The sequence below is a fragment of the Neopsephotus bourkii genome, unplaced genomic scaffold (genome assembly GCF_033783945.1).
Source record: "Neopsephotus bourkii isolate Nb327-2 ecotype Australia unplaced genomic scaffold, CSIRO-AGI_Nbou_v1 NB_795, whole genome shotgun sequence".
Taxonomy (NCBI): Eukaryota; Metazoa; Chordata; class Aves; order Psittaciformes; family Psittacidae; genus Neopsephotus; species Neopsephotus bourkii.
The window spans coordinates 1,143,210-1,161,203 of record NW_026901291.1 but is presented as its reverse complement, the minus strand read 5'-3'; the positions used below and the strand labels follow the sequence as shown (position 1 = coordinate 1,161,203).

The 17,994-nt window shown below is 43.1% G+C and overlaps 1 protein-coding gene and 1 long non-coding RNA gene across 3 annotated transcripts in view; one reads left to right on the top strand and one right to left on the bottom strand.

Moving 5' to 3' along the window:
- Positions 1 to 17,994, bottom strand: part of GALNT9 (polypeptide N-acetylgalactosaminyltransferase 9) — a 141,518-nt gene that overhangs the window by 62,666 nt on the left and 60,858 nt on the right. For both annotated transcript variants that reach the window (XM_061355324.1, XM_061355325.1), the window contains 2 exons: positions 14,619 to 14,816; positions 6,651 to 6,768 (listed from right to left, as the gene is read on the bottom strand). In XM_061355324.1, coding sequence (XP_061211308.1) covers positions 6,651 to 6,768; positions 14,619 to 14,816 — 316 coding nt within the window. The remainder of the gene's footprint in view (positions 1 to 6,650; positions 6,769 to 14,618; positions 14,817 to 17,994) is intronic.
- On the top strand, positions 2,924 to 4,672 carry LOC133213263 (uncharacterized). Its single transcript, XR_009725748.1, has 2 exons — positions 2,924 to 3,022; positions 3,827 to 4,672. It is a non-coding gene; the product is annotated as an uncharacterized LOC133213263 (long non-coding RNA).

Below are 17,994 nucleotides of genomic sequence, written 5' to 3'. Positions count from 1 at the left end.
ATGATGTCTTCCACAGCACTTTTGTAAGAGTTCTGAAAAAGATCGTTCCAAAAACCTCAAAGTTGGCCTTTTGCAGGTGTGCTGGACCCAGCAGACTGCTGGCTGCTCACCTCTGGGTACACAACAGCCCAACCCAGGCTTTTGGTAACCCACATCAAAATGTAGAGTTCTACAGAACATTTGGAGTTCTAGATGAGCTGTCATTTTGCAACAGAAAACATGTTATAAGAGAAAGTTTCTGACCAGCTGTAGCTCATCTCTAGGCTTCTGGTTCAGTCTCATCATTAGGCAAGTGAAGCTTATTTCAATCTCAATGCAATTAGCACAGTCGCCTTCCGTGCCTTTTTCCTCTCTCTCTCAGTTCACACTTGCCACTGCAGAGGAACCTGTGTCAGATGTAGACTAAACCTGCAGAGAAGTGGCTGAAAAGAAAGCAGCAAAGAGTAAGGAAACATTGTCTTTCTCCAGTTCTTTCACTGTTGATCTCTTTCTGAAATTTCCATCCTTGTGCTTTTATAATGTCCTAGTACATGAAAGAGTTTGTAACACAAAATGTTTCACTCCATGGAGCATGATGTGATATTGAAGCCAAATGGCCAGATGCTCTTTCCTGAGCTATTTCCAATGCTCCCAATTTAGAGTGGTTTTAACGGTGTTCACAAATTCTAGTCCTACACTTTGCTGGCAATTTCATGCTAGAGCACCACTGCACCGTGTTCTGATAAAACCACTGCTTTTCATTCAAGGTTACAGTTATCTTCAATTTAATAAAAATCAAAATATAAAGAAAAAAGGCACACTGTCATTCAAGGAAATTGCAGCCAGGTTGCAGTTGGATTATCAATCCAGAAGCAAGACTCTGTGTCCCATTTAGAGTACAATTAAAGACTATGTAAATGGTCTGGGCAGAGAAAAACCCCAGCACCCCAACTTAACTGGAGTGGGCCAAGTGCCCATTTTCACATCCTTCTCTTTCCTATGGGAAAACCTTTTACAAGGAAAATCCTCCAGTTTGAATCATGGCTGATGTCACAATGTGAACCCTGGCGCTAGCTGTCACACGGAATTCAGCCTGTCCTCTTCATCTGCTTTTACATGGCTTCCTTGTTTGCTGACAGCAGCGCATCTCTTTGGTTCACTGCATGAAGGCACAAGCACCAGTTAAGGGAGGATGCAACTGCAAAGCCAGGACCAGAGTAACCAGAGCTGCTAACAGCTTTCTCCAAGCTGTTAGTACAGTTACTGGCACTCACACACTTTGGCAATGGGGCAGCAGTGATTCACGGTGACTTCAGACACTCCAGGGTTCAGCAGCCTAGGATTTAATGCCTGTGTGAGTGTCCTCACAACTAAGCCTGTCTCCTTTTCCAGACACAAGGCATTATTGCTATATAGAAATGTCAAGCCTAATCTCATCCTGTTTGAATCAATGAAACTCTGCTGGAATTAAAAGATGCTGAACATTTAGATGGGCTGAGGACCTGGCTCATCTTACAGGCACATCACCTTAGAACAGAATATTCCAATCCCTACTTTGAAGGGGAAAAGGAGCTGTGAATTAATGTAATCCAGGCACCATGAATTCAATCCTTTCATGATTTCTTAATGCTTGACTTTAGAAGCTTAACATTCTTTTACCTTAGAAAATGCCTATCAAAATGTTAAATTAATCTGGAATTGGAAAAGAGGACACTCTCACTTACACGGCTTATCTGGCAGGTGAGACCTGGGATATTTATCACAGAGATCTTTGCAGCCTATGATAGGGCAACTGCCAATAACAGAAGATTACATTCTTATAAGGATTTTGCTTAGGCAGGGCAGAGTTCAGTGCATAACTGGTCAGAAGCATTTTAATGGCATTTAACTTCATGCTGAAAAGACAGATTTATCACACTCCAGTGTGAGCAGGCATGTCCAAGGACAGAGTGCACTACTATTTCAGATGTCACCAATTGTGTATTTTGTTAACATCATTTGAACAACTGAACCTCTTCAAACTAAACCACTTTCTTTTAAAACTTCTCATTTGAAACCAAATTAATGTTACTAAAAATGACAATCAAGATACCAATGAAGGTTTTTGATTCACTGAAATAAGACATTCTGATTCAGCTGTATTTTTGTACAGTTTTCACTTGTATTTTACCACAGCATGTCACAAAACCCCTGTCATTTTGAGAATCTCTCCAGACTGGGGCCCCTACTTAGCTCTAAGGCTGGGAGCCTGGCCTCACAAGTCACACAGGGTTAAAAGCACTGTCCAGAACTGGGAATTAAAGTTTGCTATACATAAGCCTTGTGACATTATTATCACAGTATGTTAGAGATTGGAAGGGACCTCAATATGAGAGCATATCAGTCCAGAATCTGCATTTAAAACACTGACTGCTCAAAGAAATCTAAATCTCCTTAGCTAAAGGTAATAAAATCAGGTCAAGAACTCACTACTCAACAATCTACCATTAGCACTTCTGTTTGGAGAAAATGCAGCTCATCTGGTTGTAAAGAAAGTAAAGCTGGGCCATAAAGCATAAGTTTGGAGAGTACAGTGATTTGCTTGTGCATGCAAGTGCTGGGTAACGACTTTCATTTCCCCATTTTGAGAGTTCAATGAATCTGCACCATGATTTTTTACAGGACACACAGTATTCCTTGCCTAGCCCAGAGGTGGGACTGCATCTCTATACACACAGCCCATGCCCGAGTTCAGCCAGGCAGCCTGGCCACCACAGTGAGGTAATCGCAACAGCAGAGAGCGCAAACGAGCCAAGCTTTTATCCCATTGTCAGGCAGCTCTTTTCAGGCCCGATGAACTGTACTGTAACACTGCCAGCTCCCAAAACTTGCCAAAGTTACTGTGGACACATCTGCATGAGCCAAAGTCACAAACAGCCATAAGCACTAAGTTGTCACTTGAATTCCATAGAGATGATTTGTCACACGCGTACCTGGGGACATCTCCAACTGATTCCTCTGGCCAGGACCTCTTGAGCAGTAGGTTTAAGATACCTCAAATTGGGTAAGTCAGCAGTTTGTGAGTGCACTGGTTTTGTGGTTTGGTTGTGGGGTTTCAAATCCCTGAGTTAACACTCATTCATCAGCTGATGCAGATTCCCTCCTTTGAGGTGTATCACAGTGCTACTAAGAAGACAGTAGCGCTGCCAGTTGATGCTAGCCATAAAAGAGAAAAAGCTTAGCTTTCAGTTGTCAGTGTGGTAATGTATTTTTTATTTAATTTGTTTGGATTCTTAATGGTGGAAGCAGAATTTAATTTGTCCTGGAGCATCCTTTAAAATAAATGGTTGATCTCTTCCCACCCACCATTACAGTTGATGGGTACAAAATAAAATGAACAGCAATTCATTCACCTTATCACTAGAGCACCAGAGGAAGAGAGAGATCCTTAGTGCAATGATTAATGACTCACTATAAAAAGATGCATCGTAAACTGATTGTATTAGGTTAAATCATAAACTAGGCTTTTAATGTTTATATGATCACCTTCTAAATAATTAAGTTTATTGTAGCTCCCACTAGGAAAGGAACTTTCATGACACTTGCAAATGATGCAATTTCTTACAGGGTCATAATGTGCGACCCTCACTTAAAGGGATCCCTGCAGTCACCTCAAGCATTGCTTCAATTTCTCTAACTGTTGGGACATCTCTCTGTTCTACAGGTCAGAAAGACCATTTGATGTCAAGGAGCAGCAAAGATGAACATGATCTATTCTGAGTTCAGGGTGTCTTCTTCAGGCACAGACACATCCCACAGCTTTGATGCAGGAGAAAGTACCATTGCTTTTCTTCCTCTCTGCCTACAGGCTGGGAGGTGAACCACAGCTGGAATGAAACCAGGATACAAGGAGGCAGAGCAGCAGTGTGATGCGTGCCTGAATGCAGTTAAGAAACCAAGTTGCCTGTGCTTGTGAAGGGCACCTCATCCACAGAGGAGTCAGCCACAATTTGACTTCATAAATTCCTGGCCAAAATCAGCTTTTAGGTGCTCACAGACAATTCCCATCAACTTCGGTGGCTGGCTGGTGAACACACAGAGAATAGCACCATTTGTCCATAACAGAATTCAGTCCTGTATTTATCCATCCTCCACTGAAACTGTCATCTTTGAAAAATACAGTACAAGATGACATTAGATAAGTGTCCATCTATTCCTCACTATCACAAGCCTGCAATCATGTCCATCTCCCTTTCATTTCCCAGAACAGCTGGTGCTTTTCTCAGCCAAACCAGAATCTCCTGAGCCTGGCAAATAGACACTGGCTTCACTGCAAAGCTACTCCACTGGGAGAATGTCACAGCTCTAACCAATATGAAAGTTACTCATAAAATGAGATAAAAAAGAACAGTAGAGCCCTAAGCATTTTCAATAGATGTGGTAGCTCCAGTCAGTTTATATACTGCTTTGTCAATACAGAAAATCACTCAGGCTAATTATTTAAATATTTCCATTTATGGAGTTTAGATGGAAAAGCCAACAGTGGAATACCCAAGATGATGATATTTTAATAAACAATAGATTTAAGGGGGATTAGCTGTGTTATCAAACAGTATCCTCCCAAATCAGCTCATCAGTTTCACCAACTCTCCCTGTGTCACTTTATTAAAACAACTTAAATGAAGGTTCATTAATTGCAATGTAATATCATTCAGACACTCCAAACCTAATCCCTTTTCTTTTAGTAGTAACATGATAATAGTATGCAAAAAAAAATTAAAGGATTATTATTACAGCTATTTTAAATAGGGGCTGTCTTCAAACAGTGCCACCACTTCCCCACATTTTACTATTTCTTATATTATTCCTTGATCTTTATTCATTCATGCATTCATTCCTTCCCTTTTCTGTGTTTCATTGCTCCACACAAGAAGAATCACCCATGGGCACCAGCATCCCTCTGTGCATGTGTAGGGATACGCCAAATATCTCTGCGTGGGTCAGTGCAGCCAGGCCTTGGGAAATGAGGGATATTTTGTGACTGACTTTGAGATTCTGGAGTTAAAAAATCCACAGTGATTTTATAAATATCCTACAGAGAAGGGAGAAGGTTCCTGTGCATTTTCACACTGTTAGTTTCTGACAGCTCTGAAAGACACACAGGAGGGGATCACGCACAGGACTTGCAAATTAGGAGGCAGACACTGTATATTACTCACCCTGCTAGATCCAGGCTGAAAACAGAGTAACAGATCCATGCTATGGACATACAGCTTGTTTCAGAATGAACTCACTCATAATCCTGTACTTACATACAGCCTTTTAACAGCAGGGTTAATTACGCTTTATAAGGCAAACCCCCAACACTGCCATTGCCCCACAACAGAAAAACCCTACAAAGAATGAGAGCTGTTTTCTCGATCCCAGGTTTCTGCAGACTTTAACAGGTTCCCAACCCCTGAAATCCTGCCCTCAATCACTCCAAATCCTTGTCTCTTCAAACAAGTGCCATTTCATAATCCTATTAAAACCTTTGCCTCTGTTTACCAGGAGCCCTAATTGTACTCAGCAAGTTCTCCTCGCCTAAGGAAGAGCGACAGCGTTCAGGTTTCTAAGGAGGCTTATTCATCAGCTACGCCAGAGTTTTGCCAGAGTGTTCAATCTATTCTGGGAGCAGCCATGTGGAAAAAGTTTCAAACAGCTCAAAGCCCTGCACAATGATAAAGGAAAGCTCACACAATCCTGGTAATAGCCTGACCCTCTTAAGGGAAATTGGGTGATTTGTGGGAGCAGTTTTTCTGTCCCCTATGTGAATTCTGCACCTTAAACTATAAGCAGTGTATTCACACAGCCCCATTACAAACCCTATCCCTCTTGTGATGCTGGAATAATAAATACACACCCATATGTGAAAACAAACTCTTGCTGCAATGACCTTCTTCCTCAGCCCACTGGTGTGAAGGAGTTTGTAGTAATTTTAGAAGAAAAGAGTCAGATAAAGAATGGACTAATTTGATGCTCAGTGTTTCACCATGAGCAGAATATATGCTTTAATGAGCACATTACATGCACCAGGGACGTGTTACTGTGAAGCAGGGAATAAAGAGTAAGGGAAAAATAATTAAACAGTCAGCTTTATAATGAGGAAACTGTGTTCATGCAACATTAAGTAGCCTCATTCCCAAGTGCTAAGCGAAGCCATGTTCCTTGGACTTCAGAAGGACCTGCTGGCAAGTACCACCTTAAAAACAAGGGCAAAGGATCACAAGTATCAAACCTCCCAGAAGTCCAGAAGCACAGGGTGGACTCGTGCTGTCTCAAAGTCATTGGTCCACACTTTGCACTTACCTACCTGACAGGATCGAATACCTGTAACTCCTTAAGTCTATAAGGAGGAGCCTGAAAGCTTTAAAATACCACAGCATTCATCATGCATGCTATGTAGAACATTAGAACTGAGTCCTACCAGCCTGGCCTTAGGTTTCAGTTGGTGCTGCATCTGCCAGACCACAAACATCAGTTCTCTCAAGGCCAGTAAGGCCAGGAATATTCATTTACCAGGACTGTCAGTACCAGACAGTGTTGCAATCTCAGTTACTTTAGTGTACCTAACAGTTTATTCTGCTAGGCCACAGCTTCATGTCTCTATTTGCAAATAAGAGATGGCACAGTGTCTCTTCTTTGTTACTCACCCTCATGCCTAATTCAATGTTTTCTCCTCCATAGACCTCCATACCAGGGTCAAGCAAGCCAATCTCACCAAAATACTCTCGGTCCACTACAAACGAGCATCCAATCATGGCTGGTGTCCTGCATGGAGAGATTACAGCAAGAAATTAGGTTCCTTATTAGCTACCACAGAACCCACGTCATAACAAATGTACACAGGCAGAACAGTTCTTAGTCTTCCAGCTTACATTTTAAAGGTATCTATTAGTGTGCAATCACATTCCACTTCATCCCCCAATGGACAGAGGATCTAGTGGGACCAGAGCCAACTTAAACAACTAGCACAGTGTCAGGCACACTTGGACCAGATGCCTGTGAGACAGACAAGATGCAAAGTCAAGTTCTCTGGGCATGTAAGTGAAGCATCAGGCTGCTTTTCCTTTATTTTATAGGCACAACCTCTGTGCTGGAGCTGAAGTTCACCACCATACAGAGTAGCACAAGAACGAGAGAACGCTTCATTTGAAGATTAGCACACAAGAAAACCCCATGAGCTTTGTCAGAAAAGAGAAGTCCTGTACCCACATATTAAAAGTAAGTGCATGTCAAGAGCCATACATCAATCATGGAATGAAGTCCAGCAAGGGACTTCTGGAGTCAACTCTGGCAGATAAATTTCAGCCTTTGTGAAGCTGTTCCATGATTAACATTTCTGCCTTTGCTGAGGTCAGCCTTCAGAAAAGGAAGAATTTTCAGATGAAGAGATTCTGCCCCCAGACCAACTGGGTGATTTCACATAAATCATTTCCCCTCTCTGAGCATCAATTTCTGTATGTTTAAAACTGTGGTTCTGCTCTCCTTTACAAAGCAATCTGAAACCTGTCACTGAGCGTGACATGAGCAGCACTACATGACAATGGATTTTGAGATCATTTACTATAGGAACACAAGCATTATTTCAATGCAATACAAGCCAGTGACATCTGCAGTTTTCATGTGCTCTGGTTTAGTCACACCACCTGCATCTTCAAAATTCAAGATAGGAGCTACGTTTTCCTACCATAGCCCACAGTCAAGAAATATAATTAACTAACTTTAAGGTGGAAAACCAAACAAGAGCCTGCAGCTCCAGGTTTGACTTGCAACACAGCTGCAGGTTGCATAGTGCCGACTGCAAGATTATGGGTAGCTATCCTGCAGTCACATCTATGGGACATACCAAGGCCCTGGAGGCAGACCCCCCATTTTAGCAGGATCCTGACAGGCCAGATTGCTGAATCAGGGAAACTGTAGTGCCATTTGAGAAAAGGAACACTTTTGGAGCTGTCGTAAAAGAAAACCGTGCTCCCTCTTGCATTGAAAGGGAGCTGATTTTTAGGCCATCTGGCAGATACAACATCATTCCTAATGGTGCTATTGTAAAAAGACATCAGGAAAAATCCAGTTTATACCTATTTTCTAGTAGAATACAGAATGCTTGATCTATGGCCCAGGCTTACATATATACACCATGAAAAGGCCCTAAGGAAACAAAGATGATGGAAAAGGTCTAAACCCTATTTTAAGAAGTCTCCTTTGTAATGCACAGTGTACTGTCACTATCAAGTCTCTTTTGTCCCAGATACCTGCCTGTTTCTTCAATTTGTACAGAAAGCCATTCGCAAGGTGTTTGCCCCTGACATCTGAGAAACTATTGATGAGGCAGGTTCATACACATGTGAAAAACTGCCCTGGCTGAGAAAATGACCCCATTTTTCACTCATGGATCCCCCGGTAGCAGCAGGTGGCTGCTGGAACGATGTTATCACACCAGGCCCTGTCTCTCATCAGCAGCTCACCACTTCTACAGGAGGAGGTTAAAGAGGTTTTGAAAATAACCAGCCAAGGTATGGTCACAGAAAACAATTCTCTGCCCCTGGGCCTAATGCACACCCCAGCATTGCAGAACACAGCCCAGCCTAGGGCAGGAACTGTTTGGTACCCTTGAAAAGGTTCATTTGATGAAGTACTTACCTGTAATGGGCTCTGCTGTAGCACTCACATTACTGGTACTGCTTCAGCATCTCCCTTTCTCAGTATGAAAGCCATTGCAATCACTCAGATCATTACAAGCCTATGCTGCGGTGCACACTATCCCTCTCATGTTTTCGCTGCATAATTGAAAAAGGCAGTTGTTGATAGAAACACATCTGATTGGCACTGTTCTGACAAAGAAGCTGAAATACCTTGATAACTCTCATGTTCCACCCTTACAGAGCGAGATACATTCCCTGGATCAGAAGCTGAGGGGACACAATTCAATGGCAGTTACAAAGGCAAGCATCTGTTGCTGCAGATGACTTTGGACTCAAGCGGATCTCTCAGCCAGACCCCTGCACCCATTCAGTCAACAAGGCTGGAGGAAACTGAGGCCACATGTCACAAACCCTACAAAGACACTGCAGCAGGGTCACCACCGCTTCCATCTTCTGTTGATGCATACATTTATAAATCAGGATCTTTGCAGGATGGATGGCATTTAAAGATTCGAGTTATTTGGTAAAATGCATCTTCCTGCTTACAGCTCCTAGACCATATCTGAAGGCAGACTTGCCTAAAAAGGCTGAGAGCTCAGCACCAGACATATCCAACATGGATCCCACTGGAACATCCGCCATCACTGACAACCATATTTTTGTCTACCAAGAAATAAATTTGGTATAAAAATTGAAATAAAAGAAGGACATGACTAAGGAAAGGGAATTCAGTGGCTGTGAAATAAAGTAAGTCTCTGAGGGAATATTTAGGTATTTCTTAAGTGTCAACCATGGTAAAGAAAGGGGGTGTGAGGGGGAGAAACACAGGACACTTTCTTCATTTTCCTGCTGATGTATTTAAAGCAAAACACAGGCTTCACTAGACGAAGGCCTGAGTATCACTGCTTTGCAAAACTGAGCTGCTAGTTTGGGCTTTCCAGGCCCTCCCTCCCCAGATCCTCTGGAAGCAGCTCCTTACAGCAGTAGGATGCTCCCATGAGGCCGTTTCTCTTTCCTTCCTAATGAGGAACGGTACAGTCAGGCTTTGCAGACTGCTCTCAGGTGCTGAAATCTCCCTCTGGGGAATGGATTTTTGCAGCTGTCGGCTCTGACCATTAAAACACTGACTTGTTAATTGAATGGGGGTGGGAAATAGATTTTAGATGTAACTGCATAATCATCACTCACAGTGGAATGCCACCGAGGACTGCCTTTGTGTCTCCCTCTCTCTTCTAGCTGTTATTTCTTCTCATTAGACCTATTCAAACACAGGCTCCACAAGCCTTCATGGCTGATTCAGAAGAAAAAGGAAATGTTTTCAGGAATGAGCAACAATACCAATGCAATGGCAGGAGGAACCACATCAAAACTTGCCACTGTCACTGCCTTTTGCTACCTGAGTTTGGCTGCCTGCTGCCACTGCTCTGCACAGCAGCATGGCTGCAACCACAGCAACTGAACTGAGATGCCTGTGGCTCTGCCCTGGCAACATCCTGATGTGATGGAAAAACCTGCCTACGATGCACAGTGCTGAGGTTTCTGCATACCCGATGTTCAACACTTCCATCAGGCTCTACCAGTTTTGGACATCCCTGTGCTTTGAGTGACCCAGCTGCAAGCCAAGTGTAATGTGACTGCAGAGCCCAGTGAGCTGGTAACAGCGCTGTGAGCCGGTGGACCCTGACCCTATTCCCCGCTGTCATTCAGTGAGTCACCTCCCTCTGCCTCTGTTTCTGCATCTGTGAAGCACACATACTAATACTGGGTAAAGTCTGAAAACTGCTTCAGCAGTTTAAAAGCTGAAGATTTACTTCTAAGATCATTTTAAGCATACAGGGGGATAATTCTATACTGGACTACAGGGTTACATTTACATACCACAAACACTTAAAAATCACCCCTGCTCCCTAAAAATCCCCTCACTTGTTGTCATCACTGGGTTTTCCAGGACCTGAAGAACTCCAGTGTATCTAGCACCTTCAGTACAGCACAGGAAAGCCTTCCCTTGAAAGTTAGACATGGACATATGAGCAAAAAGCAACTGGGTTAGTATGTCTTAAGCCCTGCTCACTAACCATGGGGCAGCAAATGAGAAGGTGTGTGCCTCAGCACTTCAAAACTTCAGAGCAGAATGTATTAACCTAACCCACACTTGCTTTATGTAAAAGGACCTTCTCCCTTAACTAATGCACTTTCTTTTTAGGAAGGTGGCTATGAGGGAAGAGAGGCAGCCTATGGAAGAGGGCAGTGCCTGCTATGGGATGGGTACCAGAAAGAGAAGACATCATGGCCAGAAATGAAAGCCACTTGCTATATGCCTGCATCCCGACTGTTTCACTTTAGGAAGATCTCCAGGAACACAGCTTTGCCTGCAGAACTCCAACAGGCTTTGGCAGAACTCCGACACTCATTTCCCTAGAGAGGTGCATCCCCCTCCTTTACAGACAACTGAGGGATGTTGCCTGGAAGCTTCACCAAGAGCAAGTGAAGAAGAAAGGGATGAGCACCAGACTGACATAATGCACATGATACGGTAAGTTTTCCTCTCCCCTTCACATCTTTCTCCCTCTGCCTTAAGGTCAATGTACCTGTAATCGTGTCACATCTGAAAGAGTTTTCAGAGCATACAACAAGTCCAGTTTCCAGGATAACAGCTGCACCACCATCTCTACACAGACCAGCATGGGGCCTGACTTGCACATGAGGAAGGCATGCACGCTCCAAGCTGAAGCAGGCAGCACAAAGCATCTCACTGAGGATGCATCAGGTGCTAATTTATATCCATGAGCAAGATACACGTGCTTTCTGGAGCACCTGATCCAGTGTGTGTACATACACATTCCTACTGGCAGCCAGCTATGGCATATTAAAGCAGTAAGTGAGAACATATGAAACAATGAAATGCACCACTGCTGCTATAGGAAGATAAACTGGAAAGATGTGCAGTGCTTGGCTGAGTGAGGCTGACTGAGGTCTCTGATGTTATTGGCTGCTGATCAAGAAATCAAAACACAGAGCAGTCCCTCATAACCACGGCAGGTGAAGGAAGATGAGCCACAGCCAGAGCTCAGGATACCAGAAACCTTCCTTGCTGTCTCAACAGCCAGTAGCATTTTCTCCACATAGAAAAAAACCCAGCTTGTTTCAATGCATAGTCAAATTCATTAGAAACCCTCTGAAATAGGAATCCTTTCTTACACAGTTTGTTGCCAGATGATAAGGACGGGTTTGGGCAGTGTGTTCTCAGGAACACAAATGGAAGATGATGTGATGGACACAGTGTGTCAAAATAACAATCCTCATTTAAATCTTCACATTAGAGACATCTTACATCTCAAATGTCAAACATGAAAATGACTGCCTGCAGAAGGCGACTCGGGGAACATCAATTGTTCTGAATTTCAGAGTATTAATGTGGGAAGAAAATAAGAACTGACTTTAAACAGCATCAGAAATCCTTACCAAATCTGACACTCTGTTCTTGCTATTTTTTTCACCTTTGTTTGCACTTCAAGGCCACATCCCCTCTGTCACTTGGACCACAATAGTTGATGTGACATTTTATGGTGTGCATTTGACATGACTGCTTATAGGGTGCCCCACTGACTGGAAGGATAGTTCCCGCTCCTTCCCAGCAAGGCTCTGAGTAGGATCACACCGCTGTTAAGTGTTCAAGCAAGCAGAGGATCAGGCTTTAAATAGAAAAACCTCTGAGACAAGTAAGCACATCTGTTGTGTAATCCCAGCATAAAACACGGATTGGACTCTAGTTTCTAAAAGTCTTACCCAATTCTGCAGATCGATGACATTCATACAATTCAAACATCAGAAATGCCAGGGCTCTGATCCACACTGATAGGAGGGTAAGCGCTTTTTTTTTCACACTGACAATCTTTAATCCCTTTGGAGATCTGGGAGGAAGTATTCAGCTACCCCACTACCAAAGCTATTCATGGGGTTATTAGTTGTTAGCTTTTCTTCTACAAAACACAGAGAGACAGAAAACAAACCCACTACTTGCTGGAGACAAAGGAAGCCTTAAGAGGGACAGTGTACCAAGGACTAAATGATCTTGCAGTTTTCATGCTGATGAATGGCCCTGCAATCTTATGAACATACTGAACAGACACAGTGAACAAACACCCTCGGTGTGGACCAGTTTGCATGTCTGGCAAACTAGACTGACACAGACTAGTCAAGGTTGCAGTTCACGGTTTGAAAAGCTGGTTACGAAACCAAAATGTGTGCCAAACCTGAGATTTCTGGAAAGGTTTTCTTACTAGTCTGAATTCCCCTTCTTTCTGAAAGTATACATTAAATTTTCTACAGCTACTAAGTTCCCATCATGGATGCTTTCAAATCTCAATTTCAAGTATAGATTTCCTGAACCTTTTCATCAACAATACTCGCACGTTCGCTCTTTCCATTACCATAACTACATTGGCATATCACTTAAAAGCCACAGAATTGCACTGTATTTCTATAGGCAGGCATAACACGACAGCACAGCCAAAGGCTCTAGCAAATCTACCCAGGTGCTGCTGCTTCGGAGGCCCATCAGGAATCAGTGCAGTGTGGCTAGAAGTGGATACTTTGCCTCCCAGATTGCTGCCTTCAAAGCACATGTTCCCAGGGAGACAAGTGTTCATGGTTCAATGTTGGTGTCTCTGCATTTCAGGGCATGTAATTCATAATTTGCAGGAGAGACACTTATGTAATCACAGCATCTCAGTGCTCCTGATATTTGTCAGCAAGGGCTGGGCACTCTCCTCCTTGTGCTGCTTGTTTCATCTGTCTCTGAGCAGCTTATGCACTGTTTAATTGGAGGGTTTCTTCACTTGGGTTCAGAATAAAATTGCTGCTCTCAGGAGCCAGCTACTTATGTGCATCAGATTTTAACATCACTCACTGTGTAAGTGTGGACCTTACTCACTCCTGTGTCAGCCCACTCAGTGCCAGTACAACTCCAGCAAGAGCTTGAACATAAGCCTGAGAAAGCCCATGGTTAATCAGGCCCTGTATTGCTGAATAAAACCTGTTATCCCATTACAGGGATGACATTCCTTACTCTCCATTAAAAAGGTCTGTAGTTCCATTTCCAGAAGTGTTTTGCAGATGAAGCTTCTGTACTTCAGGGAATGCTTTGAGCTACCACCACTGAAACTCATGTCTAAGAACTTGCTGAGGTTAACCTCTTAGTTCAGTTTTATCTGATATGTGATCATTGTCTCCAGAACAGAAGATACCTGAATACTAGAACAACTCATATGGAAAATGATGCAGTGATTTCAAACATAAACTGGAAGTTGTGAAGTGTGCAAAACTTCAGGAATAGAAGACTAAAACCCTGATTTCAGGAATAAAAGCTTTGGCTGATCTTTCACCAATAAACTCTTTCTCAGGGCTAAGTGAAATAGATATAAAACAATGTAAGGAGACCAGGGCACGTTATCCAGGAAAACTGATTGTCTTATTAATTATTTTCCTGCTTACTGAGGTTTCAAGCTGAGCAAAGGGTCAGTGATGAAGGACTGTGCTGTCTTGTAGTAAACCTGTCGTGTAGTTTTGTTTCTCATACACACAGTGTTTCACTGGCTTATTAGTCAGGCCAGACTCCATTGGAAACTAAAAGAATAGTTGTTAGAAAATATGCTGTTGTCCTACTATGGGCTACAATGGGACTTTATAATCATAGAATGGTTAGGGTTGGAAAGGACCTTAAGATCATCTACTTCCAACCCCCTCTAGTTCCAACTTGAACCATGCATTTACAGCTACAGCACATGCACTTCTGTGATGCAACTCAGAGATGTAACACATGTATCCACAGCTTTGTAGAGCCATCTGTTTTCTTCAGTTCCATTTTGCTATCCCTGTACAACACCTATAGCCTTGCTTCACTTCAACTCCCCCCCCGACAGACAGCTGAGATGGAAGCATTGCTTGTACCGAAATGACAGCACATGGGAGATTTACCTGATGGGAGCTGACTCATCCCCTTTATCGAGCCAGTCCTGTGGCGGGATTATGTACATGCACCAGAGGCCCCAGTTATAGCCGTGGGCTGCGTTGGCGTACTGCTGCACTTCGAAAGTGTTGTACTTGATATTGTCAATTGCTGGCAGGATGATCCGCTTTCGATCTTCTTTGATGCGGGTAAGCGCAGGTTCCACCCTGAGAACAATAAAACCAGCAGAATCTTTTACAGCCATCCAGTAATCCCAGGCCCTGCTTTGCAGTCTGATAACACAAAGTTCTCTAATACAGACAGCAGTATTCCAGGCAGCCAGCAGCCCGAAACACAGCGGGATGGAACACAGGTCATCACCATACACTGAAGAGGCTGGAGACTGGTGTGAGGTACTTCACATAGCAACAGCATGTGAGTTATTACTTTTATGAAGCTATCCCGGAGTTGAACACCACCAAATTTTACCGAACACTTTTTCTGTCAGTTCATTTGGCAACGGACGAGTGTTTAGAAACAATATCACCAGGAGTAACTAAATGGCTTGCTAACGGCTACACCACCAGGATAGCAGGTAGCCATCAAATACCTGCTCTTCCTGACAAGGCCTGAAGAACAAAACCCACGTCAGGGACTGAATGAATGTGAAGGTTACTCAAAGGTTTTAATCATGTTTCCTAAGGGCTGACCCCATCAGACCTAGTCTGAATGACAAGTGTGGCTGCATTCTGCCTTCTAAAACCTCTTTGGTGATGAGAAGATTTCAATTGCCAGATGGTGCAAAAGCAGCGAACTGCAGGAAACAAGCCATCATTTCCAAAGGCTTTAGAACAGTGATGTGCTTTCAAGAAGCTACATCCCAAAGTGTTTCAGGAAAGTAAAAAGCTTCAGTGCAAACATTCATTTCTGACCAAGGTAGCCTGAGGTTGCTATGAATTTACAGAGAAACTGATGCAAAGAGGCAGCAGACTTACGTAAGGGTGGGAAGGACTTCTCAAAGCAGCATTAGAAACAGCCACTGGTTCACTCCTTTGTAACTGTTTTCCCTTGAAAAAAGCTTTGAAGATTTTGCAAAGCTCTCCTGTGTATCTTTAAGGGAATGGTGGTTTGCTGTGATTCACAGAGGTAGCAGGACTTGAACACTGATCTTTTCTCATTTGTTGGTGGTTAAAAGGCAATTATTACTTTGTCCTTCCAAGTTTGCTGCCTCCTATTCTGTTTGTTATATTTAGTTTGTGTAGGCCAACAGAAAGCCACAAATACGAAATTAACCCAACCTCTGTTTTCAGTCTTCACCATCCCATCTCTTCTGTCAGACAGCAATTTCTCTGCATCTGAATACAGCCAAACTATTTGTCTTTTGCATACACAGACTCCACGTTGCTTACATGACATCGTGCACTGCTCGCTTTCCCTTCTTTATACCCCTCCTGTCTCAGTAAGAATACAAGTGGGTTCAGTGAAACCCCTGAGAACTGATAATGAGCTACTTACTGCAAATAAACCATCAGAAACCAATACCATAAGAGCACAGCTGACAGAAAGACATGGTACCACAGCATTTCATTTGGAGACAAGTTGAAGAGAGTTAAACCAGTTCTATTTAGAATCCTCCAGAAGAATGGCATTTGAGTTTATCAGCTGGATGCCACTAACATGGAGCATGGAACTTTTAATGAAAAGGATGGTGGGAAGAGAGGAATGACATTGCAAGTTGCAGAAATCCCCCCCCTGGCCAGGAAGGTTATGAAAGAGATGCTCATCTCTTATGCAAATGTATTGGTTGGTTACTCTACTTGATTTACTCTGGGAATAAATCAATGCATCACTCATGACTGGAATAGCCTGAGGTCTCTCTTAGTACTGCCTGCCACCTGCAGCTTGGTGCAGTACTTCTGCTGCCAAAGCCCAACCCTCAAGGTATCAAAGACCTCCACAGAAGCATGAATGTGCATCAGCCCAGAGGATACACAGTCACTTCAGCTCAGGCATTTAAGGAACTGCACCCCAGACTCAAAAGAGATCTGTTTGTTTGTTTCCTGTGGGAGAGACAAGAAACAACTGAGGCTCAGGACAGTGCATACATGATTCAGAATGCCAATCTGTGTCATCCTTAGGCCACACTCATACACTCACATGAAGAACCAATGTGACCTGCCAAATCAGGATAAAGCACTTCCATCAATAATACAAGATTATATTTATGAGATTAACTGTTTTAAAAGCCAGTGGGTGGATGGCAGAAAAACTCTTGCAAATCCAATAAAGCAGAGAAGAATGCAGAAAAACTAAATCTGCTTTGTTCTTTCCATACCATTATCTCTGTTTATCAGCCTAGAGGAAATACAGCAGAACAATGGAGAAGTCAGCCAGACACCCCTCTCCCATCGGGAACCAGGTGTCTCCATGCATGCCTGTGGTAACCCCTGTGCTTAACATCAGCAGGAGGCTCTCCCACTGCCTTCTGGCCTCTGAAACAAAGGCTTTCAAAATAGCAACAACGGGTATAGATGACACTAATGACAAGCCACTGATGGTTTTACTCTAAGAATCCTCCTCTTGGTGATTGTGGAGCACTTACAGCAGAAGCTACATTACAGAGCTGACTCCCTTGCAAACCAGAAACATCTTGGGAAGTCGCCCACTTCTGAAGCCCTTGAGCCCTGCTTCAACAGATTTGGTGCAGTGGGCAGGTCACAGAGCAGGAGGATTACATTCTCCAGTGAGATCTGGTGCACATCACAGGACAGAGTTGCACCCAGTGACTCCCACAGCATGCACAAAATGATTATGCTTGGGTCTGCAAAGCAGGAAAACTGACTGCATGCCTTCTGAAGCAGGAATCTGTAAATGGGTTTCCTTTGTAAGAATCAAACTGTCATTCTTATGCACTACCATCTGATTCTCAAATGTCTTTGACAAGCAAAGAGAGACTGGGAACTATTCCCATCTCTCTTGGTTATACTTCTTTGGTCACCAAATCCTCAAGTCCTCAATTACTGAGATGTTTATGTTGATACAAAGCAAGATGGTTTAACCATCACACTTTATCTTGAAGTTTCCATTTCTTTCTACAGCTCCTCCTCAGGTGCTCATTTTGCAAGTATTTTACTTTGAAGGGTAGATTAAGACTGTGTAATGAAAAAACCTGAAAGAGATATAGATTTCTTCTCCCTTAATGTCAGATGTCTGCAACAGACACCCCGCATCCAAGGTAATTGCCTCAAACTTGTATTCTCAGAGAGAGAGGCAGAGGTTGGCACTTTTATAATAAGATGCTTCTCATAATAATGTAGACACTGAAAATAGGTGAGATTAATAATGTTCCAGAGGACCTGATTTTGAACACAAAGGGAATTTAGCTTGCTACCTTGCAAGACAGCT